The following is a 23,654-nucleotide window of genomic DNA, read 5'->3' on the forward strand; positions in this document are numbered from 1 at the left end:
AGTAGCTGATTCCAGGGAAGATACACAATGAGCTGGAGATCTTGTGGTAACAAAAAGTAAGGAAGTGCTCCAATAAAGACACAGGCATGTCAAAAGGGCACAGGAGCCAACCTGAAAGAGCTCCAATGCAGATCTGGAATAATTTGGGCAATAAAACAATAAATAATTGAATAAGTAAACAGGGGAGAAGGGACAGTTTTCCTTACAGAAGAATTCCAATTAATAAATGTAATAGGAATGAGAGACATAGAAAAGTACCATGAGAACATCACAGTAATAAATGCTGCAGGCAAGATCTACCAATGGATGCTAAAATTAACGAGCAAAAGTTTGAGAGAAATGGTGTATTTGCATCGCCTCAAAGTATCTCCCAAGAAATATATTAATTACAAAGGGAAAAAGAGAGACTTTACAATGGAGGAACAAAGCAGATACCAGCTTAACCAAATGATCAAAGTTAGCATCACCAATAATAAGATATACTGATAATATGGTCTCCCTGATATGGTACTCTGAAAAGGACACATTTCTATAGTGTTTTTCCTAAAAACGCATGACCTCAGTCTAATCAGAGGAAAACATCAAACACAAATTGAGAGGCAGTAAGCAAAATAACTGACCAGGACTTTAAAAAAAAAAGTATCAAGGTCATAAAAGACAAAGAAGGATATAAAAACTGTTACAGACTGGAAGTGACTAAGGACACATGACCTCTAAATGCAATGTGGGATCCTGCACTGGACTCTGGTATAGAGAAAGGACACTAGTGCAAAACCCAGTGACATCCAACTACAGTTTTCACTTTGATTAGTATTAATGTACTAATATAAATTTCTTCCTTAATTGACATTTGTACTATGATTATGCAAGATGATAAATTTAAAAGAAATTGGGTGAAGGGTTAGGGAATTTCTGTACTGCTTTGACAACCTCTGTAAGTCTAAAATTATTTCAGGGGCTCCCGTCGTGGCGCAGTGGTTAACGAATCTGACTAGGAACCATGAGGTTGCGGGTTCGGTCCCTGCCCTTGCTCAGTGGGTTAAGGATCTGGCGTTGCCGTGAGCTGTGGTGTAGGTTGCAGACGCGGCTCGGATCCTGCGTTGCTGTGGCTCTGGTGTAGGCTGGTGGCTACAGCTGCGATCGACCCCTAGCCTAGGAACCTCCATATGCCGCGGGAGCAGCCCAAAGAAATAGCAAAAAGACCAAAAAAAAAAAAAATTATTTCAAAATAAAAAGTTTTGCCAAGACATGGAAACAACCCAAATGTTCATCGACAGAGGAATGGGTTAGGAAGATGTGGTGTATATATACACAATGGAATAATACTCAACCATAAAAATAACAAAATAATGCTATTTACAGCAACATGGATGGAACCAGAGACTCTCATACTGAGTGAAGTAAGTCAGAAAGAGAAAGACAAACACCATATGATATCACTTATATCTGGAATCTAATATACAGCACAAATGAACCTTTCCACAGAAAAGAAATCATGGACTTGGAGAATAGACTTATGGTTGCCAAGGGGGAGGGGAGGGAGTGGGATGGATTGGGAACTTGGGTTTAATAGATGCAGACTATTGACTTTGGAATGGATAAGCAATGAGATCCTGCTGTGTAGCACTGGGAACTATGTCTAGTCACTTATTTATTTTTTTGTCTTGTCTTTTTGCCTTTTTTCTAGGGCTGCACCTGCGGCATATGGACGTTCTGGGCTAGGGGTCTAATTGGACCTACAGCTGTTGGCCTATACCACAGCGACTCAGGATCCGAGCCACATCTGTGACCTACACCACAGCTCATGGCAACACCAGATCCTTAACCCACTGAGGGAGGCCAGGGATCGAACCCACAACCTCATGGTTCCTAGTCGAATTCATTAACCACTGAGCCGCAACGGGAACTCTGATGTCTAGTCACTTATGATGGAGCACGATAATGTGCGAAAAAAGAATCTATACATGTATGTGTAACTGGGTCACCATGCTGTACAGTAGAAAACTGACAGATCACTGTAAACTAGCTATAATGAAAAAAAATTATATATATATATTAAAAAAAAAAGTTTGGGTTTTTTGCAGCATATGGAAGTTCCTGGGCCAGGGGTCAAATAGGAGCTGCAGCTGGGACCTACGTCACAGCCAAAGCCACACCAGATCCTTAACCCACTGAGCAAGGCCAGGGATCAGATCCATATCCTCACAAAGATGACATCAGGTCTATGAGTCACAATGGGAATTCCTAAAAAGTTTTTTTTCTTTAAGCTATAATAAATAGTCCTCAGAGAGCCAACAGACATGAATGGCAAACATGAAATAAGAGCAAGTTGTTATTTTTAAAAAGAGATCCTGGAAATTAAGAATATGGTAGCAGGAGTTCCTGTTGTGGCTCAGTGGTTAATGAATTTGACTAGGAACCATAAGGTTGCGGGTTCGATCCCTGGCCTTGCTCAGTGGGTTAAGGATCTGGCGTTGCTGTGAGCTGTGGTGTAGGTTGCAGACGAGGCTCGGATCCCATGTTGCTATGGCTGTGGCACAGGCCAGCGGCTATAGCTCCGATTTGACCCCTAGCCTGCGAACCTCCATATGCCAAGGGTGTAGCCCTAAAAAGCAAAAAAAAAAAAAAAAAAAAAAAAAAAAAAAAAAAAAAAAAGGAAAGAAAAGGAAAAAAGAGAAAAGTATGTGAGTTAAAAGTTCTAGAAAGAAAAGAGGCAGATGGGAAGGGAGAAAATAGTCAAAGAGATCACTCACGAAAACTTCCCAGAACTGAAGGGCACAAGAATCTAGTTTGAAAGTGTCCACTGAGTGATAAGGAATGAAAATAAACCCCACTAAGGTATATCAGGGTGGAATCTCTAAATGCTGGGCACAGGAAGAAAATTTTGAAGTTTCTAGAGATAAAAATCAGGTCAATGGTTGGGAATCTGAATGGCTTTGGATCTCTCCATAGCAACTCAGGAAGCTTAAAGGAATGGAGTTCTGCCTTAGAAAAATTCTGAGGCAAATCGTTTCCACGCTGGACTTCTACACTTAACACTCACCTAAAATTTTTGCCAGGTGTGGGGGAGAAGGCAGGCTTTCTGACACATAAAAGTCTCACAAGTCTGGTTCCCATATACCTTTTCTCAGGAGCAATTGAAAATGTTCTCTATCTAATGAGGGAGAAAATCATAATCCAAGGAAGGGGAGCCCACAGTATTTGGGAGAGAGGGTCTCCAACTCAGAAGAGAAGTGAGGGAAATCCCAGGCCCATATCCGAGCCGCAGACTGTGTGCACAGGCACACGTCAGGAGGCTCCAGGCAAGACCTCCCTGGGCAGTGACACAGAACCCCAGATGCGTGTGCATCCATGAGAGGAGGTCAGATAGAAGGGCAGGGAGTTTGGGGCAGAATAGTAAGGTTCACAGAAAAACCAAGCAAAGAAATACCAGTTGTTACCTGTAGGAAAAAAAAAAATGTAAAAATTGTACCCCAAAGTGTACACTACGAATTACAGTTCTAAATAGCACTTGCTCCATCAGGACAATGTTGGCACTGAGTCCTGACCCGCCACATCACAATATGACACGGGGCCTGGAGGGTGGGGGTGGGCGGCAAGTGATAGGACTATGCCTGGGCAGAGGGAGAGCTACGTCCTCCACTCCTCCAATGGATGTCCATGGATAATGCCTAAAACTGAACAATCATGAAGCAGTGACAGAAGTATGTCACTTAGAGATATGGAGCTCTGAGATTAGAAAGTGACAGCCTCTGGGGAATGAGAAATGAAGAGGAGGGGGTAGCTGTGCTCCTAACACAACATGCCTGGTAAAACCATGTACATGTGTGACTGATTTTAAAACCTAATTTTAAAAGTCCATCTGGACATGTAGGAAAGGGAAAAAAAATAAGAAAGGAAGAAAAGAGGTGGGGAAGGGGAGAAGGATGGGAGAGAAGGGGGGAGGGGAGAGAATAATGGAGGCAGAGGAGTTAGGGACAGGGGACTGACTGCTTTGACTCCAGCCCCTGGTCTGGAGACCTCCAAAGGGTGGCAGCTGACATTATGCTATGTTGACATCACTGCTATTTACTCTTACCACAAACGGAGACAGTTCCCTGATCAGCTGAACACACAGACCAGGTCTTTAAACCAAAACACCAATTTGGTACTGGTGACCCCGCACCCCCAATCTTATATTTTCCCAAAGTTGGGGGTGATAAAAAAGCAAGTTGAGAGATAGCAGCCCACTGAGAGAGAATGCCAGCCATCCCAGGGGCAGTGCTGGGTGGGGAGGAAGAAGCTCTGAGTCTTCCACAGTGTCTGTGCAGCTATGAAAGCGCTAACTCCCTTTGTACCAATCTCTGTTGAAGCCTGTGCCAGGGTCAGGTGGCCATGCCACCCACAGCTAAAGGCAGCCAGGCCTGGGGAGGGGTGGGGAGAAAGGGACTGCCTGAGAAATGAGCCAGGTGTCTTTAACTGGAATCCCACATTTTCTGGGAAACACACAAATCTGTGACTCCTTCCAGTGATCTCTTTGCGCTGGACAAACATCCTGCTCCAGGGAGCCCTCAGTCCCAGGGAGAGACAGGACAAGTGCGAGGCCTTCATCGACTAGCCTCATGCAAAGTTCAAGTTCAAATGAGAGTCCAGCTCAATTTGGAAGAAGCTCAGAGTGCTCGGATCTCTGGATGGTGTCTTGTGCCTCAAAAGAGAAGGTGGAAAGTCAGGAGAGTCACCGGGGGAGCCTGCTCCACCGCCCAGGTCTTGTTCAGACCCAGGAATCTTCACACCCCTACATGCCTCATTGAGATAGTAGACCCCTGGAGACCCAAGAACTTGCTGGTGCACCAGGGTATCATGTGCTTCAAAATTCACCCTTCTATTTCCTGAATTCACCAGGTGTTCTCTGCAGAAGGAGCCCCAGGGCACCCAGGGGGTGGGGTGGGGGGGTCACCCAGCCTCACTCGTGCAGGAGGGAGAAGCATGCCTCCTTGGGCCAGAGGGGCACGTGTTCTACCCCAGGAGCCACTCTGAGGTGGGAGGCAAAGGCCCAATCTGACAGCCCTGTCCAATAAGGGAGACCACCTGATCTCTTGAGAGCCCTCAGTCTGCCGCGGTATGTGGCCACCACCCTTGCCAAGCTGTGGTTTGAAGAGGAGATAGTGCAAGCCCAGGGGGCCCTGGTCTGAGCTGGGAGGCTGCCAGACCCTTCCTGACACAGAGCAGGGAGTTTTCAGGGCCAGTCTCCTGCCTTCCCCATGAAGGCTCCAGACCTCCGTTCCCCCTCAGCAGCTCCTCCACCACTTAGCAACGGAGACAATTTACATAATGCATCAAGTGTGAGAGCAATAATGGCTGGGGAAGCAGGGTGCCGTTAGTGGCTCCTTGGGAGGGGAAATACCTGCTCCCATACCACCACCACCTCCCTTGTGGAATGGGGTCCCTGAGGCAGCCAGGAAGCAAGGTGCCTCTAAGTGCTCAGCTGCTGCCAAGAGGGGCCTGGTAATGCCATGCTGGCCCTGGAAATGGAACAACCTCAGGACAGAGATGCATGAAGGAGGAACTTTTCAGAGCACCCAAATTTTGAACATAAATCCACCCAGCCATGCTCTCAGAGCCCACACCCCTACTGGGCCTGGGCCCTGCATCTGGAGCCTTCCTGGAGGAGGAGATGCCCCAGCAGGCAGTAAGCTGTAGCCAGGAGGCTGGGGAGCCAGGCTGCAGCTGTCAGGGAGGTGGTCACTTCAAACACAAAGGCAGCTATAGAAGGGCAAGAATACATAAAAATTACTGGCATGGTAATTGCTTTTATATAAATGTTCTTTTTCAAAGTTTTCCCCAGTGTAAAAGTCCCTCTTTAAAAAGAATAAATTCACAGCACACCAATTTATTCCATGCCTGTAGATGGAGCATAATGAAGGCTCTATCAATACCTGATCAAGAGGCAAGTGGCTGCCACTTGACCGGCTTCCGGGTCTCCTGCAGGACAAGACAAACAGCGGTGCAGCCCCAGGGCCTTCGAGCAGCAGCAGGAGGGGGTGGCCGGCCTGCCCACTGAGAGTCAGCATCAAGTGAGACTCTGGGCCTCAGGGCGAAGCCCGACAAACCCAATTGGTCCCCCAGGAGAGGCGCCCGAATGGAAGGCAGCTACAATCATGCTGATGGGGAGACAAATGGGGCTGTGGGAGCTGGGGAGCATGGGGCTCTCTCTTTCTAGGGACAGGAGCGAGGAGGAGGTCAGCAGGTTCTGGGGTGGGGTGGGAGATCAGACCCTCAGGCCTGCCTGCAGGGCATGTGGAAGAAGCTGGCTGGTGACAAGGCACCTGGGGTTCGTAAGTGGAAGTGGCCCATTCCAAGCTATAGGAAGCTGCCCATAGACTCCAACTCTGCTCTAAGCCCACAGGCACCACACCCTTTCTTCTACCCTGGGAAGGGAACGCTCAGGAGGACTCCAGCCTAAGTCAGGAAGGGCTGCTCCCCTTCACAGGAGGCCCAGAACCTGGAAATGAGGCTTTTGTCCAATATTCCTTACTGGCCACAGCTTTCTCATCTGTAAAATTCACCCTTCTGTGAATGCTGGACTGGGGACCTAGGATTAGCGTGCAAAAGGCCTGTGCTGTCCACAGAGGGACTCTTGGTTCACAGCCCAGGGCACAGATACACATGGGTGTGAAGACAAAGATCCACAACCGACTGGCACCTTGCCCCCCTGCAAGGCTCCTGAGCACAGTGTCAGGCAGAGTGACCTGGGGAGGTGTGCACTGCGCCTGAGGACATGGTGTGTGTGTGTGTGTGTGTGTGTGTGTGTGAGAGAGAGAGAGAGAGAGAGCAAATGTGAGCTCCTCACCCACAACTGAGATTTCTCAGCTTCACTAATTAAACGGTTAAGTAGTTCTCGCCTGCTTGAGTGACACAGAGCTCTCAGCACCTGCCCCCTCATAGTCCCACCCTGGCCTGTGAGTGTGCCTGCTCACACGAGCACACAGATCACACAGAACTATGCACTCAGCCACATATATATGCTTGCCTGGTTACACATCCCATGAAGCACACACATGCGGGATCGCATGCTCTCATGCACACACACACACACGCGCGCGCGCACGCGCTCGTGAGCCTTGTCACGCCCCTACATGCACCATTCCATGAAGGTGTGGCAGCTCCCTTCCGCAGACACACAAATTTCACGTACTCACGTTCCTACTGGCAGCACATGTGCAAACACAGGTTCACGTATTGTAGTCTACCTGTGCGAATACACTCCCACAAGCAGTATCATGCTTCTCTCATCTGTTTTCCACATGTGATCAGCCACATCCCACCTCGCACAAACCTCCCACAAGTCAGAGACTGTGTCTCCCAGTGAGTCATGGGACCAATAGTCACCAGGGGCTAGATGCCTTCTCGGTCTGACTGCTCACGTTCAGGTGGACTACCCGAGGCCCAGCATGACCCTGCCCTCTGGTCATGGTGTCCCTATCCCATATGACGGGAAGACTGGACTGGGCCCACCAGAGGTCCCTGGCAGCTCCTATCTCCCATGCGTACCCGAAGGATGAAAAAGCAGAAGGGAGAGGGGAACACAGGACACCACTGGCCTCAGCACTGATTCTGGAGGGCTTCCTGGGGGAGGGAGCTATGGGCTGGGTTTAAAACTGGGGAGAGGCCTGAAGGGAACAAGAGTGAGTCAGGAGAGCAGCAAGTAGAGTAGGAGGAAGAGGCTGAGAAGGTACTGGGGCTAGGGAACATATAGGGATGGACGGAGGCCTAAAGGCTCTCCACCTCTCCTGCCCAGGCCACACATGTTGGCCAGACCTTTGAGTCACTCCAGGAATAGCCCAGCCTCCCTCGCTCCAGCCTGATGTCTGGGTGCCAGCACACTGTGCAGCCAGCTCTTCTCCTGGGACCTTCTCCACAGCCCCCACACCCTCTGTTTCCTCAGAGAGAGCAATCAGGGACCTTCTATGTGGGGCCAAGCCTGGCAGACTCCATGCAAGTCTACCTCTCCTGGGGCATCTGGCACTGAAGGGAAGCTATACCTTTTTTGATGCAGTTCCCCTAGGGGGCTGGATGGTTCCCACAGTCCTGTGGGATGAATCAGAGCCCCAGTTTCTCAATCCTCAGATGCCTGCCCCTTTGCTAATCCATCCCCTGCAGAGTTACTAGCTGAGCACCTACTCCAAGCCAAACTTGCGGACACAAATACTCATGTTTGTACACTGTATGCATGCATGTATATGTGTACCCTGTGTGTGTGCACAGCTTGCTCCTCCACCCAGACTGCACATCTTCTCAGGAGGGGGCCCAGCCCCTGACGGCATCCTGAGGCCAGAGCAAAAGAACCCCAGTGTCAGTCACTTGCTTCTTTGATTCATAGGAACCCAAGGACGGATGAGGAGGGGATCTGGAGAGTGTCTAGGATCCACCCCTGTCTTGGTTCCCCAGCCCCCACCTCCAAGGAGCCAGCCATCTCCAGTGCAGAGCCACGAGGTCCCAAGGCTAAGAGACAGATACAAGAAAGATGGGGAGTTTGGGGCTCTGTAACCTTCTCCAAATACCAGATCTCTACTCATAAGGAGAGGGGAGCCCTGCTCAGAGAAGGTGGAGGGAGGCCATGCTGAGCCTCTGTCTCCTGCCTGGTTGTGGTAAATGCTGCTCATGTTGCCCCTGGGGCTGGCTGTGGTTTGTCAGAACCAATTACTTCTCTGCCTCTGCCAAGTGCTTGGGGCTCCACGAATCTCAGGCAAGTGTCCTCGTGGCTGCCACTGATCCAGCAATGGATGGGGGAGGAGGAGGGGGGAGAATCGCAGATGGGGTCAGCCATCCCTGGGGGCTCAGCATGGAAACTCATTGGGCCCTCTATCGCCATCTCCCACTGTTGATCACCCAGATGAACCCTCAGCTCTGGACAAGCAGCCCCATCACTCTCCAGAGATGGATACCAAGGCCCAGGGGAGAGGTGGGTAAACGCTGGCCTTTCCTCAACAATTGGCAAACCCTGTGTCCCCATCAGAGCTGACCCCTAGCTGTCCTGCTGCAAGGTCAGCCTCCCTAAGGATCCCAGTGGAGAGTCAGGGTATTTATCAGAACACTCTGCCATGATGGGGAGGGCTTCTTCCTTATGAAAATTTGACAAACATCCCAAGATGGAAGGACTGAGGGGCATCCACTGCAGGGAAGGGGCCTGCAGCAAAGCCAGGGGTTCTCAACCAAAACTTCCAGAGAGCATGGCATTGTCTGCCGGGTGAAGTTCTGATCACGCCTCTTAGAATGTCTTTCTTAAACTGAGGGACCTCAGTCTGACAGCTGTCACCCTCAAGAACGGAGAGCTTGGTGGCTTCCTACCACCCCTACTTTAAGGCTGGCCAAGCCCTATGTCCTTCTCTGAGCGCACAGGGCCTCAGGGACAAGCTGCTAACTGGCCGATTGATTTGAGGGACAGACTCACAGGCTGCAAGGGCCCTCCCTTCACAACCGCCTGCTTCCGCCCCAGGGGTATCTCTGCGGCTGGCTCTCTTCCCTGTCCCATAGGCCTTGTTTCTTCAAGATCTAGTGGCCTTTGTGCCTCTTCCAGTAAGGTCTGCAAAAGATGTCATGGTCAAAAAGTGCTACAGACTAAAGGTCTGTATCTCCCTCAAATTCATATGTTGAAACCTAATCTCCACTGGGATAGTACTTAGAAGTGGGTTGCTTGGGAAGTGAGTAAGTCATAAGGACCTTGTCAATGGGATTAGTGCCCTTATAAAGGAGACCCCAGAGAGATCCTTCACCCCTTCTACCACATGAGGATACAGCAAGAAGACAGCTGACAAGGAACCAGGAAATGGGCCTTCACCAGACACCAAATCTGCTGGTGCCTGGATCTTAAACTTCCCAGCCTCTAGAATCATGAGAAATTTCTGTTGTTTTTAAGCCACCCAATTGATAGTATTCTGTTATAGCAGCCCAAACAGACTAAGATGGCAGAAAAGAGGAAACCAATTTCCAAATTCGTGGGCTTCAGTAAGCAAAGGTGACACCTTGGGCACCTGAACTTTCTGAAACTAACTAACTCCTGGAAGGGCAGGCAACTGATAGTGGAGGAGGCCACAAAGGCACCCCCACATTTGCAAGGCTCTGTCTGCAGCCTTTCCTTGAGATCCTCACATCTCCTGAGGACAAGGGTGCTTGGATCCCCATTTCACAGATGGGAGAAGCAAGGCTCAGAGAGGCAGGACAACAAGTGGCAGGTCCTACAGTGTGGGGAAGCCCAGCCCTGCCATTCCTCCCCAACACCCGCCTCCACTGCTTCATTCTTTCTTCTGCTACCCAACATTCAGTGTTGCCCATGGCACAGGCTCCATTATCAGCTATAGTTCCTCAGGCAGGGGCTACCTTCATATAGCTCCTGCCCTGAGCTGTTCTCTATCCTCTGGGAACTGACCTCGGATACGGCCTCAGAGTGACCTCTTAGCACATGGCAGAAGTTGGTGACCCTTCTCCCATGCCTGTATCACCAGGTGTGGGTCTGCTGAGCCCACCCAGAGATGCTTCTCCCATAGACCTGTCCCCTCCCCACCCACAACCTCCACAGGAATCTGGGCAGCAGCTCTTTGCTGAGGCTGTCCTAGAACCAAAGCCTCTGAACAGGGCCCTCTGCCCCGGTCTTTCCCTTCAAGACTCTAGGAGCAAGGGGTTCCTCTGCGGGGAGAAGGAGAGACCCGGGAGGGGCAGGGGCTGAGAAGGGCATGGGTACTGGCCCAGCTCAGCAGCCCCAGAGGAGCTATGGGGGAGGCTCCAGGCAGCTGGCGCCCAGACAGCATGGCCAACATGAGCCAGGGCCCCTGAACCAGTCTGGGGGGAACTCTCCCCCAACACTGACCTCCCTGTGCCCCTTCTCTGGTGGGCACGTAGAAGGGGTGCAGGAGACCTAAGCTGGCCAGCTGACCATCAAGTAGGAGCTCCTGCCACAGACGAATGAGCTTTTGAAAACCTTCTCAAAGATGGAATTTTCTCCTTTAGGCAACAATATGTGGGGGGAGGGGGCAAACAGGAGGCAGCTACCACCTCCCTCCAACCTGTCTCCCCAAAGAGTGCTCAGGAGAGTGCATTCCCAGGCCTTACATTGGGGAAATGAGGCCAGAAGAGGCCACCTCCGGGGCAGGACCTGGGAAGGAAAAAAGTGGGGAGCAGGCTGGGCTAGGGGGACAAAGAGGGGGTCTAGGCAGGGCTTCAGCCAGGCTCCCATGGATCTGCCTCTGTATATCCAATTATGTTCAAGTGGCAGCCTTGCCACGTTTCAGACGCCCTCCCAGGAGCCCCCCCCCTCAGCCCTATGCATCCCCGCTGGGTGCAGAGCAAGAGGACCATATGGAGGGAATAATAAGACAATTAACTTTCCATTAAAGAATAATATATGTGGGTTTTTAGAGAGGCGAGCGGCAGCAATCCATACCCAACGGCATATTTCACACCCGCACCCCCCCCCCACCAATCTCACACGTCCCACATCATCTATACCAGGAGAGAGGAGGGCACTGTTGGGCCTCAGTGGGAGGTGGCTGGAGGAGGGGTGGGGCTGCACAAGGAGCAAGCACAGAGCCCCTAGGATGACATTTCTGAGGCTTCTGGGAACCCTGGAGAAGGGGTGTGATGGGCCTGGGTGAGGCTCCCTCACTACTGCTCACCTGACTGAGCCCATCAGGTGGGACAGCTGTGCACGTGCTTGGCTACCTGGCCGGGGCACTGTTGCTGTAGGCTTGCCTCTTGGGGTGCATGTGAACCAGAGTGCTCTGATAGAAGGACCAACTATAGGTATGGGGGGGTCACAACCACTTGAGCTCCCCTTTCCTGGCCCTCTCAAGGCTGCTTCTGTCCCCCAGCACCTTCCCCCACCCCAGCTTCCTTCATCCTCTTCTGTTATAACTCCTCTAGGGTTCTGAGTGTCCCTGGCACTCCTGGACACTGCTGCTCCCACCTGAGATGTGCAGAGAGGACCCCCACCCCAAAAGGGGGCCAAGCACAGTCTTGGCCAGCACTCCCTGATCTAGTGAATGAGATTGCATGGGGGTACCACACTGGCAGTATCAGTGAGGGGTGGGGGTGGGGACAAAGAGAGACCTTTTTCGAGGGAACCTGTTGAGGGTCCCATTCCTGTCTTCCTGAGCCCCTCAGGAAAGAGGTCCTTAATATGGCCAGACTTCAGTCCTTGCTACGAGCCAGATCCAGATGTGGCTCTGCAAATATTAATTACACATTCCCAGGAAACACTGAGCAGACGTGGTGTGGAGATGGCCAGGGGCAGACAAGATGGGTTGGGACTATGGCACTATCACTGGTTCAGAAACCCAAATCCTGGGGACTCACAGAAGTAGGGACACATGGACACTATTTGTTTGATTTCGCCATGGCTGTCCAGAGAAGCACAGCACTGGGGAGGGGGGCAGGAGACCTGGGGTCAAGAGTTCCTGAGTCTTGGGATCTTGCTCCCCGTGGGTGTAGCTCAGCAGTCCTGGCACATGCCAGGTTCGCACCTCTGCCTTGATACTTCTTTTTTAAAAATTTTTTTTGTCTTTTCTAGGCCTGCACCCGTGGCGTATGGAGGTTCCCAGGCTAGGGGTTGAATCAGAGCTGTAGCCACCAGCCTAAGGCAGAGCCACAGTAACGCAGGATCCAAGCCACGTCTGCAACCTATACCACCGCTCACGGCAACGCTGGATCCTTAACCCACTGAGCGAAGCCAGGGACCGAACCCAAAACGTCATCGTTCCTAGTTGGATTCATTAACCACTGAGCCACAATGGGAATTCCTGCCTTGATACTTCTTACCAATCCCCTCCTCTACCACCAAGGGCTAGCATGTCAAGGCTCCAGGATGGAACTGGTGGGTGAAGACAGGCAGCCACGCTTTGGCTTCCTCATGAGTGACTAGCAGCATACAGCTGGGCCAAGGCTGTCATGGGGGTTGAAGCAGCCAGGAGTGTGGGCAGGGCTCTAAGCCATCTCTGCCTTGACCAGACACATGTGGGGGTTGATGTGGACTGAGAAAGGCTCCATTGGTCCAGCCTTGGATTGAGCTTTCCCAGAGGGTGGCCTGTAGTCCCTACACACAGCCATCCCAGATCTCTGCTCCCATAACAGCTCTGGCCAGGCAGCCTTTCCTCACCCCCAACCCCCAACCCAGAGAGATCTTCTCACTTTCTTCTACAGGGACCCCACAATGGTGCACCCGATGAGCCACTGGTTCTTCTTCATATCTGACTATAATCTACCCTGCTTTGCTTTCCTATAAGGTCCCCAGAGTTGTTCCTTTTCTACCCTGGACACACAGGCAGAAGGGGACAGTCCCTGGCTGTACCCATCAGAGTGACCTGGGCTTCAGAGGGGGGAGATGGGCTATCTCTGCATCATTCCCCTGCATCCCCAGGCACCTCATGAATTATTCATCCTGATCAGCTTCATTATGTAAATGAGCTCAGAGCCCAAGCATATGCTCTCTGCTATCCCCTCCCAGGATGACAATATGGTGCTGATGGGGGAGGGTAGAGAAGGGGCTCAGGAAATCTTGCTCAACTTCCAGGGGCCCTGAGGGGGCAGTGTGCAGTAGGGTCCACACTTTTGCGGCATGTTCATGGCAGAAGTAGGCAGGGCTGAAGGGGAAGGTGGGGCTGAGGTACCCAGTGGGGCATAGCTCAGGAGCACCAGGCCACAGTAGGAGTTCCTACTATGAGCTGGCCTTGGGGTTAGGTGAGCAAACGTGATAGGGTCTTTGCAGACAGCCCCCACATTCCGCCAAGGTGTGCCATGGTGTCCTATCTGTAAATGGGCCACGTTCTGCACCCAGACAGGCCCTCCTTGGGGTTGTGGTGAGGTCGGGAGGAGGAAAGTGCCAAGGCAAGGAAAATGTTCCTAAATGCCACAGTCTGCAGTTTCTGAACTCTTGCAGCTGCCAGCTCTGTGGCTCCCAGCTTCTGGGGGTGGGGCTTCTTCCAGGACTGGGGCCAGTGGAGACAGCATCCATGTAGGGGAAGAAAGCCAAGAGGTCTTGGATACCAGGGTCACCCCAGTGGCAAGGTGTTTGGGGGCAGCTCAGCATCAGCTCAGGGAGGTATGGGGAGGGGTGTGGCCTCAATGGAGGCTAGGGCTGTTAGCCTGGCAGAGGTGGTGCCAGGATCCACAGAGCATCATATCTGGATCAGGGCTCCACTGCAAACATCCTCCTGAGTCTCAGAGCTGGGCATGGGCTGGGCATACAGGCCTTCTCATATGCACCCTCTCATATTCTGCAGAAGCTTAGTCTGGGTTGTGGGAGGGTGGGGCCGCTTGGCTCCCTTCTGCTCCCATGGGTTGTCCTTTTCCTCCAGAACTCTTCACCTGCTCCCTTGTCGCCCACCTCACAAGAGTGTCCTATGCCAAGAAGCAGCCCCAGGGCTGCCAGCAGGAAATAAGAGGCTGAAGAAGCAGGTGAGAAAGAACTGGAGCAGGACAGAGCGCCACTGGAGAGCTGGCAGCCATCGACAGGCAGAAGGATGCCAGAAGGAGCCAGGAATGCCAGGTTAGCACTTCTCTGCCTGGCCACAGCCTCATCAAGCCTGGCCCAGAGCCCCTCTTCCCCAGGCTCATCCTGCCCACTCCAAGAGGGGAGGCCTAGCCAGAGGAGGAGCAGCACCCTGAAACAGGAGTCAGGAGCCCCCTTGGCCAAGCCTCAGCTCTGCCATACCCAGCTGTGTGACTTTGGTTACCACCAGGAAAGTGGGCAAGGGAAAGATGTGTTCTTTGATGAAAGTGTCTGAAATCACTCAACTCTCATCAGAAAGGAAGGGAATAACACAGCCTAGGGATGGAAATGATCAATGAGGGAAATTCAAATTTGATTTCTAGAAAAGGGTGTATCTCTGTCAGCCTGTCCCCTGTCATTCTCACCACCTCATCCTCTAGCTAGACCTCCTAGCCATTCCGCAGACCAAGAATGAGGATCACTGAGGGTCTAGGACTTGCCCAGGAGCCACACAGTGGGTATGCTGAGCCAGAATTCCATCTCTGGTTCACAAAGACCCAAGTCTCAAGAATGAAATGTGTACATTTTCCCATTAGCCAACTTTTGGAGTCTGAGTTGCCCATGACAATAACATAAACAATATCCTTGAGCTGAGGATTCGAAGCACCAAAGATTCGTGACCAGAGGTGCATAGTTACCTCTTTATGTGGGGGACATCTTATGTCCCAATGTGAAAATTGGAAAGGCACACCACCCACATTCCAGGGAACTCTCATTTCTTCATTAACCTACACGACTGCACTTGGCAGTACCCACTTAGTACCTAGTTAGCACTGGGTGCTATTCCTGAGCATAAACTGACTTCTGTTCCGGAACAGCTTTTCCTACAGCGCCTTCTCTGGAAAGCTCTGCTGGCCTCTGAGTGCAGCTGAGTCATTGAGAGTTCACAGGAAGAGAGTAGGATGGGGGTTACTGCAATTCAAGCCTAGCAACCAGGAAAGGGGGTGGCTCAGAGAGGCTGGGCCACCAGGCTGGAGGGAAGGACACCTAGCAAGTTGGTGGCTCCAGATGCAGCCTCCCCCTCCCCATCATGTTACCACCTCGTTAGCCACCCCTGATCAGCTCCATCCTGTGCCAGAGGTCCTACCTCAAGAGCCAATGTCAACACACTGCCACCCCTATTTCCTGGGCACCGGCTATAAGCTAATAAGCATAGGGAAAGGCCCCACATATATTACCTTCTCCAACCTGGCCCTAAGAGGGAGGACAGGAATGCAGTGCAGTATCTAATCACGAAGCCTGGGACATGGACCCTCGGAGGAACCCCCAACAATAACTCTACTTACTCAACTGTTCCCAGGCCACCCACTGGCAGGAGATCTCCATTAATCCCCTGTTTGGTTCTGGTCATACTTGCTGGCCCAAGTTCCCAGCAAGAGCTCCTCAAAGTCCAGCCTGTACCTGGGAGCCCCACCAAACCACTCCAAGAACTCAGCTTTCCAAGCCTCTGCGTTTCCACATAAAGAGCAACAGCTCAGGAGCCTATGGCCTGACAGCAACACATTTTGCAGCCTTCTGGGGGTGATGGCCTGTTCCTCACATCACTATTTCAAACATTAACATAATCTCCCAGGATGAATGTCGTTGCTCGTGCCTAATCTATCACCCCTCCCGCCCCTTGATCCCTCATCTTGCCAAGCACAGGCTTTCAACTTGTGCTGCAGCGCCCTGAGCAGGCGGCACAGCTCTCCGGGGCTGCTCGGCCTAGCACTCCCACTCATTGCGTGGACAGTCCCTCTGGCTTCCGTGCACAACTACATTCACTGGATCCGCCAGGGCCTGGACTTCCACTCTGAATGCTGCCTCAAACACAGACCTCACCGACCTTCCCATCAGAGCTGACTAGGTACGGCTTCAGCCCCACGGTGACCTGGGGAAGAGTAGCCCAAGAGGCAAAGGAGTCACTATTTCTGTTGCCTCACCTGCCCCCATGGATCCAGACTGTCCCGTCATGCCAGATCCTCAACCACGTCAAGCCTTCCTCATGCCTTACTTCTGAAACCCTTCTCCCATTCCCACTTGAAGATGGTCCCTGAAGGGAAAGCCAGAAGCACCAGGCTTACCTCACGGAGCTGCTGGACGCCCCCAAAGATCCTCATCACGCCATCAATCTCCTGCTCCAGGCGCCGGGCCCAGTGCTGCATCCTGTGTGCAGAGAGGAGAGAGGTGTCAGGAGGACCTGCCTGGCACTGGAACAGCCCTGTCCCGGCCACCTAGGGGTGACCCACAGTGGCTGCCCCTTCAAAACCCAATTTTCACTAGAAGAGAAACAGAGGCTAGGAACCAAAGCGTGTGCCTGTTTCCCTTTGAAGTCTGGACCGGGTGGCCCAGGCTCTTCTCACATACTGTTAGACAGTCAGGGAGGGGAGTGGATTATACTTTAAATGCACTGAGGGAGTCCAGCGGCTCCAAGGAGCCTGCAGGGAGACTATTTTTCACTGTGAAGAGTCAACCCTTGATGCTGTTGCTCTGAACATGGGGACTCAGGATACCAGGGAGGGGACATGAGTGAGCCTGGTGTCTGTTGGATCTTAGAGCCTTCTGCCCCCGAGGCTGGATGTGACCTGGGGAAGGGGAGGGACCATGAGAGCTGCTGCCACCACCATGTCACTATATAACCTGGGGCAGGTCTCTGCCCCTCTGGACCTCATCTGAGCAGTGAACATGGAGACCTTCTGGATTAGATGGCCCTGGCCTTTCTAGCAGCCTGGTAAAAAGATGCTTATCTGAAGCTCATTGCTGGATGCCCTGCATGAACTGCCCACTGAAGGGTCCAGTTCAGACCATCCTGCCCCTTTCTGGAGGCCTAGCAAGTCCCATGCACAAGCCCTTCACCTAGGCTACCAACCTGAGCAGTTCTCCTTTGCACTGTGCCACCCTGAGCTCATTTTAGCCCATCTGGGTCTCACTATCCTCCTCCAGAAAGTGGAGATAATTTGGGGCTATCTCGTAGGGTCTGAGAGGTACACATGAGAACTGGTACGTCAAGGGTGCTGCATGGGAATCTGTGACAGGCAAGGATGGACAGGTGGTCACAAGGCCCTATATTCTCAGGCTACACCCATGAACATGGATGATGTCTGGTGAGAGGTCTAGCCTGTTAGCCCATTTTTAGGCAGTGGCAGATCAGGTGAGCAAAATCACACTAGTCCTTGCCAGGGCCTGCCGGCCAGAAAGACACTCTCCAAACTGCCAAAGGCACTTTCTGCTCTAATCAAGGCCCCTGCCCTAATGCATCTGAAAGGCAGCTCATCCTTCCCTTCCCACCAAACACAGAATGAGGCCCTTCCAGGGAGGGCTCATAGAAGAATTACCACAAAGACTAAAATACATCACAGGTCAAGTTCATTCCGTGAGGCCAGGTAAGGGTGGAGTGAAGCCAGGCCCCCAGCCTCTTGAGGGGTACTGCAGGAGCCATGGGACCTGGGAGACTACAACTGACATCAACTCCTGCTCTGGACCTGCTCCCCCTCCTACCTCCCCTAGTGCCACTGGGGGCCAGCACTCTTATTCCCTGAGTCAGAAGAGCTTGAGCCTCTACTCAGGCCCCCAGCCCCATATCCCTATGGCTAGGCTGGGCCCTTGTCATTGCGTGTGCCCAGGTCGGTTGGCATGGGAACTCAGATCAGGAGGCGGGCAGATCACTAATTGCAATTTGCTAAGCTGAATGTCAGGGCTGTGATGGAAAAAAAAAAAATCAACATCAAAAGAGAGAGGTATTTGCTTCAGCTTGTTGCTGGCCGAGCCACATTCTGATGCCCATCTCTGCTCCCCACTGTAGGGGAAAAGCTAACCCAAGCCCAGGTAGAGGCCAGGCTGCAGGCCAGGCTATGAAGGGTGATCAGGACTCAACTACTAGCTGAGGAAGGGCAAATCCCAGCAGAGAATAGAGAGCCTGCTTGGCCCCTGGCTCCTGTCCACTAGGTACTGATTGCTTGGCCGTAGCCGTGGATGGACAATGTGGCAGGTGGCTGTTTTATGCTCCTGAGACAGAGTCCAGGGAGTGGGGGGGAGGACGGGGGGGTGGGGAGCGGCGACTAATGTTGAGATAGGCTGCTGCACAGTCTCGTGTCCAGCTAGGCAGGTGGCACATGAATGGCTGAGGTCAAGGAGCTGAGCTCCAAGGGAACCATTAGCTCTGCCCTGGCCCTCACTCTGACCTTGGCCACTCACTAGTCTAGGGGACAGAATGTCAATCATAATCTTTCCTGGGACTAATTAATATGTACAAGGGCTCCCACTATGTCTAAGGTGTGGTGCCAGCGTGTTACCTACTCTCTTGCTTCAATTCTCACAAAGATGCAAATCCCATTCCTCGCCCCTAATTTACAGATGAGGAAACTGAGGCCCAAAGGTTTTAAGTGACCTGCTCAAAGTCAGCTGCCCAGGAAGTGGTGAACAGAGAACTTGACCCAAGAGTGTAGTGGTGTCAGCAGAGATAATTGCAGGCACCTCTTCTCTGCATTCAGTGGTCACCTCAAGAGCTTGAAATCAGCCACAGTGGGAATATTTATACCACAGAAATTTGAAAATGCTACCAATCTCAGCATCTAGGGGTGGCTCTAGCCCTTGGTGTGGCATGGTGACTCTTATGGGTAGGCCCCAGGCCCCAGCTGCACTGCCCATCATCACGATGCCAGGGAAAACAAGTTATCATTATTCACTTAAACTAAACCCAACTATGAAGGCAACACTTGTCCAAGAGTTTAAAAGAACATGATAGGTCAATCATTTCATCATCACAGAGACATGACTTTGTGGGTTCCAGGGTTTGGCTAGTGTCCCAGTGCTGGCTCCAGGGGGTGACACACGGGGCTGAGGAGGCCAGAAGTCAACTATGCACCTGCAGCCTTCCTGCCGAGAGGTCAGAAAAACCACCCACCAAGTCACTCTGGCCAGGCATAATTGTATTCACTCCAACAGAAGGGCATGGGGCTCTGGAAGGATGGGGGATACATCAGGATCCATAGCCCCACTGGGTCAAAGGCAAACTGACCAAATCCTGCCTGGGATCCCCTCAGTCTGGGCCCAAGTGCCTGGCTCTGGCACCATCTCCCTGGCCAGACAGTGTGGCTCATGGGTCACCCTCCCAACAGGGTAGATCCACCTGCTAGCTCCCCACCTCCCTGTGATTTTCCATGCTCTTCATTGAGATGACATTGCTTATCTCCAAGTGTCTCTAAGTGCCAAATTAGCAAGACAGTGAGGAGAGAGAGTGTCTGGAAGGAGGCACGTGCAGCCAGGGACTGCAGCCGGCATGATGACTGGTGTGGGCACAAGAAGCTGCAGACAGCCCCACACCACTATGTCTTCCAGCATTCCTGAACCCAGTAAAGTGCAGGCACTGAGCCTTCATTTCACAAACAAGAAAACTGAGGCCCCTGGCAAGGATGGCTACCGAGCCGTTCTCTACAGAGAGAAGCCAGACCTGTCCTCCTGGCCTCTTCAGCTCCATGACTCACCCTGCACCCCCAGGACAATGCAACCTTTGGGAAGCCTCAGGGAGAGAGACTACCTCTACCAGCTGTGTGACCTCGGAGAGTTCTGGCCCCTAGAACCTCAGCTTTCTGTCTGTAAATGGGGAGGATAATGACTGGCTGAATAGCTTTCACAGCCAAATCCACACCAAATTGACACGACAACCTTGATGGGCAGTATTATTATTGGTCTGTTTCTTGAGGGCTAGAAGCTCATCCAATCCAGCCCCCGCTCCTTACCCTCCAATGCTCATAAATCTTCCCTGAGGGCCTGCTTGGTGGGAGAGGGGGCACGGAGGGAGGGTGCTGTGGAAAGAGTTTCCCTAATGGCTCTCTGCAACCCCCTGCTCCCCAGGCGGAGAAAGGTTGGGAGGAGACACAGAGCAGGGAGACGTGTGTCCCAGGACTAGAGGGCCTAGGGCAGCCCAGCAAGAAGAAGGTGACACCAGGTGCTGGGGGGTCTCCAGGGCACATTTCAGAACCAAGAGGAGTATGTGAGGGAAGAAGAGGGGTCATCATCAGACAGAGAAAAATCATCCATGTGTGGGGTGAGGATCTGGGGCTGAGGACCCCCTTTAGCAGAACCATTAAGACTCCAACTAGATGGCTGGGGAGGACCCAGGTCAAACTTCAGAGGACTCAGGTGGGGGCCTCCAGCTCTGAGGCCAGCTGCATAGGCTCCCCCAGGAAGGGGGAGGTAGGGAAGGCAAGAGAGGAGGAGGAAGGGCAGAGAGAGAAGAAGGGGTGAGGGAAAGAGCCTGTGTGCAGATGCAGCAGCATAGTTTAAACTGTTGCCAGTTGTTAATTTTATACGTGAAGTTGTTGATCAGAATGTGATTTAATTGTACAGTATAATCCAGGCTTTTGGAATAAATTATGCAGAAAACTCATCTATAATTAAACAAATCAAAAAACCAGAGACAGGTGACACTGCAGGTTCACCCTCAGAGGGCAGGAATAGGTGTGGGCGGCTGGACCCTGCAGCAGGGCAAGAAGGAAGGGGGAGGGCTTTGTTTGAGAACAGACAGGGGAAGGTCTAGGAGGAATGATGGTCTCTGGACCCTTGACTATCTCTGCAGGCCTTGTCACCACTGCCAAGGAGGCATTTTTTGCCATTTAGGCCTGACTACAGACTGTTAAAGATTGCTTCCACCAGGCAGTTGGCCTGGATAAACTCCATTCCATGGATGCCTAAGAGCAGTCTATAGCTCAAGCAGGGTAGCCACCATGGAGAGGAAATGCTGAGGGTGAGCAATAGAAGAGGTGGGAGGACAGGGCTGGGCTAGGGCAAGTGAGAGGTGCTGGGGAGCAGGCACAGTGGAAGCCACTTGCTGCCAAGAGTACTGTGAACCAAACTTGGCAATGGTGGGGGCACACAAGTCTCCTGCTTTCTATGTGACAGACTGGCCAATTATTCTCTTAGCTCTAGGGAAGGCAACAATTTAAAATAAAGTGCTATTTAATTATTCTGACTATATTTCAGCTGGCCTGCCATCTCCTACCTTGGTGCCTTCTGTCTTCTGAAAGGGAAAGAAAGATAGGGCAGGAGGGCTCGGTGGTGTGGGAGAGACTAGATAGGAAAAAAACCCAAGAGAGTTGGTCTACAGGGCTTGTGTGTTAGGCTCTGCCCATACCAGGGGAAGCCACTCCTCATTGTGGCCTGGAGAGGCCATGGGAAACTCAGAGAGCAGTTGAAGCCCTCGCTGAGGCAGGGCTTGAGGCATGGTCAGTCCCTCCCCTAGGCCACAGCCCTGCTGCAAACAGCAGGAAGCTCAAGGCTACACCCTAGGATGGTGGCATCTCCAGAGCCACCTCCCCTGAGAAGTCCTCCCTGACTACTCAGTGGATGTCCTTCTCTACCTAGACTGAGTGCCCAGATTCAGCCTTGGTTCTTCAGTGACCCTAGATCAGATGTGCACTCTTAAGCCTGTTTTCCCATCGGAAAATGGAGATAAAGCTCACCACTTGTCCACCTCCCAGGATCCCAAACGGAGGCAGGTGGAAAGTTATCAGTGATGATTGCGCCTCACACTCGTGTGCATACAGACCCATCTGGATGTCAGGGTTGCTCTCCCCTCAGTCCGATCCCCTTCCTCAGACGTGCAGCTCATTAAGCATGGGATGGCTGGGCCTCCTCCTTGGACTGGGGCCTCTGGATGGCCTGCAGCACCCCCTGCATAACCTGAGAGACTCTGACAGAGGGGAGATGCCTTGGGAAAGGCAGGACCTCCCATGATCTGAGGATCCTTCCTGCTTGTTTGCTCAGGAGAAAAGACTTTTGGGCCTCAACATCTTCTGGTGATCAAGCCCAGGGTAGGGCCCCTGACTTAGCTTCCTAAGAAAGAGGGCAAGTCTAGCCAAAGTCACTCACTCCCAAGAGGCCAAGTAGGCCAAGCCACTCCAGGCCATCGAGATCAGAGTGCCAGAGGATGGAAACCAGTCAGCACTGGCCTCGCACTGCGCAAACCATGGGAAACTGAGGCCAGGGGAGAGGGAAGCATGCTGGCCCAGCTGATTCACGGTGGAACAAGGTTCCTCAGACAGCCACCCACCACTTCACAAGCAGGTAAACTGAGATGCAAGACCCAAAGGGACAAGCTCATCTTCAAAGAATTTGTGATTCAGCTTAAGGGACTCCTAGTGTGGGTAACAGGATGCTCCCAGGAGCACCATCCCCTACCCCACCCACCATCCCGGGCTCTCGGAGACAAAGGCAGCCCACTCATCACAAGGGATCCTCAAAGATCCCCTGGAGCTGGGGAGGGGTTGGTGCTGCTGAAGCTCCAATTAGTCCAAATCCATCGGCCTCGACTATGTGTGTCTTGGGACCCTGCCCAAATACTCCTCCTTAATGAGGTTATTAATTAGGGGGCTGTCCCTTCCCTTTCTTTATCAGGGAGTGGAGGAACTTTCTTTTCCAGTCAGCTCTTGGCTAGGAGGCATCAAGCCTGTGCCTCTCCCTTCAGATTAACGGTGAACAGTCATCCGCTCTAATTAGGGCACCAGGTCCAGCCCAGTATTTACTCCTAACAGTCTGATGGGTGGAGGGGAGGAGAGGAGAAAGCCTAGAACTGGGAAAGAGGATCACCCAGGGCTCAGAGAGTTGGAAAGTGGGAGAATGGGGTAGTTCACTTTGCCCAGAGAGGGATGGAGAGTATCCCAGGATCACACAGCAAATGGCCACAGCACTCTGCCTCACTCCCCACCATCACTGCAGGATTGAGGGTCCACAGGGGCACCAGCATTTAGGGAGGACCACAAGGAACAGGGCAAACTGGGGATGTGCAGGTTGAGAAGGGGAAGGAGGTTTCCCAGTGGAGGTCAGGAGGACAGCATGGAAGACTCTCCTGAACCTGACGTGTATTCCCGCCATGGTTAGCTGTGTGACCTTGGTAACATCCTTTCCCCTGTCTGTGCCTCAGGTAACTCATCTAGAAAGTGAACTGGGGAGTTCCCACTGTGGCTCAGTGGGTTAAGAATCTGGCCTCACCCAGTGGGTTAAAGATCCAGCATTGCTGTGAGCTGTGCTGTAGGTCCCAGACACGACTCGGATCCCGCATTGCTGTGGCAACTGTAGCTCTGACTCGACCCCTAGCCTGGGACCTTCCACATGCCGCAGGTGCGGCCCTAAAAAGCAAAAAAAAAGGAGTTCCCATCAT

At 52.2% G+C, this 23,654-nt stretch overlaps 1 protein-coding gene across 4 annotated transcripts in view; it reads right to left on the reverse strand.

Moving 5' to 3' along the window:
* The window catches only part of CACNA2D2 (calcium voltage-gated channel auxiliary subunit alpha2delta 2), a 143,742-nt gene that overhangs the window by 100,297 nt on the left and 19,791 nt on the right, over nucleotides 1-23,654 (reverse strand). For all 4 annotated transcript variants that reach the window (XM_021068821.1, XM_021068820.1, XM_021068819.1 and 1 more), the window contains exon 2: nucleotides 16,582-16,663. In XM_021068821.1, coding sequence (XP_020924480.1) covers nucleotides 16,582-16,663 — 82 coding nt within the window. The remainder of the gene's footprint in view (nucleotides 1-16,581; nucleotides 16,664-23,654) is intronic.

This window comes from Sus scrofa, chromosome 13 (assembly GCF_000003025.6).
Source record: "Sus scrofa isolate TJ Tabasco breed Duroc chromosome 13, Sscrofa11.1, whole genome shotgun sequence".
In the NCBI taxonomy this organism is placed as follows: domain Eukaryota; kingdom Metazoa; phylum Chordata; class Mammalia; order Artiodactyla; family Suidae; genus Sus; species Sus scrofa.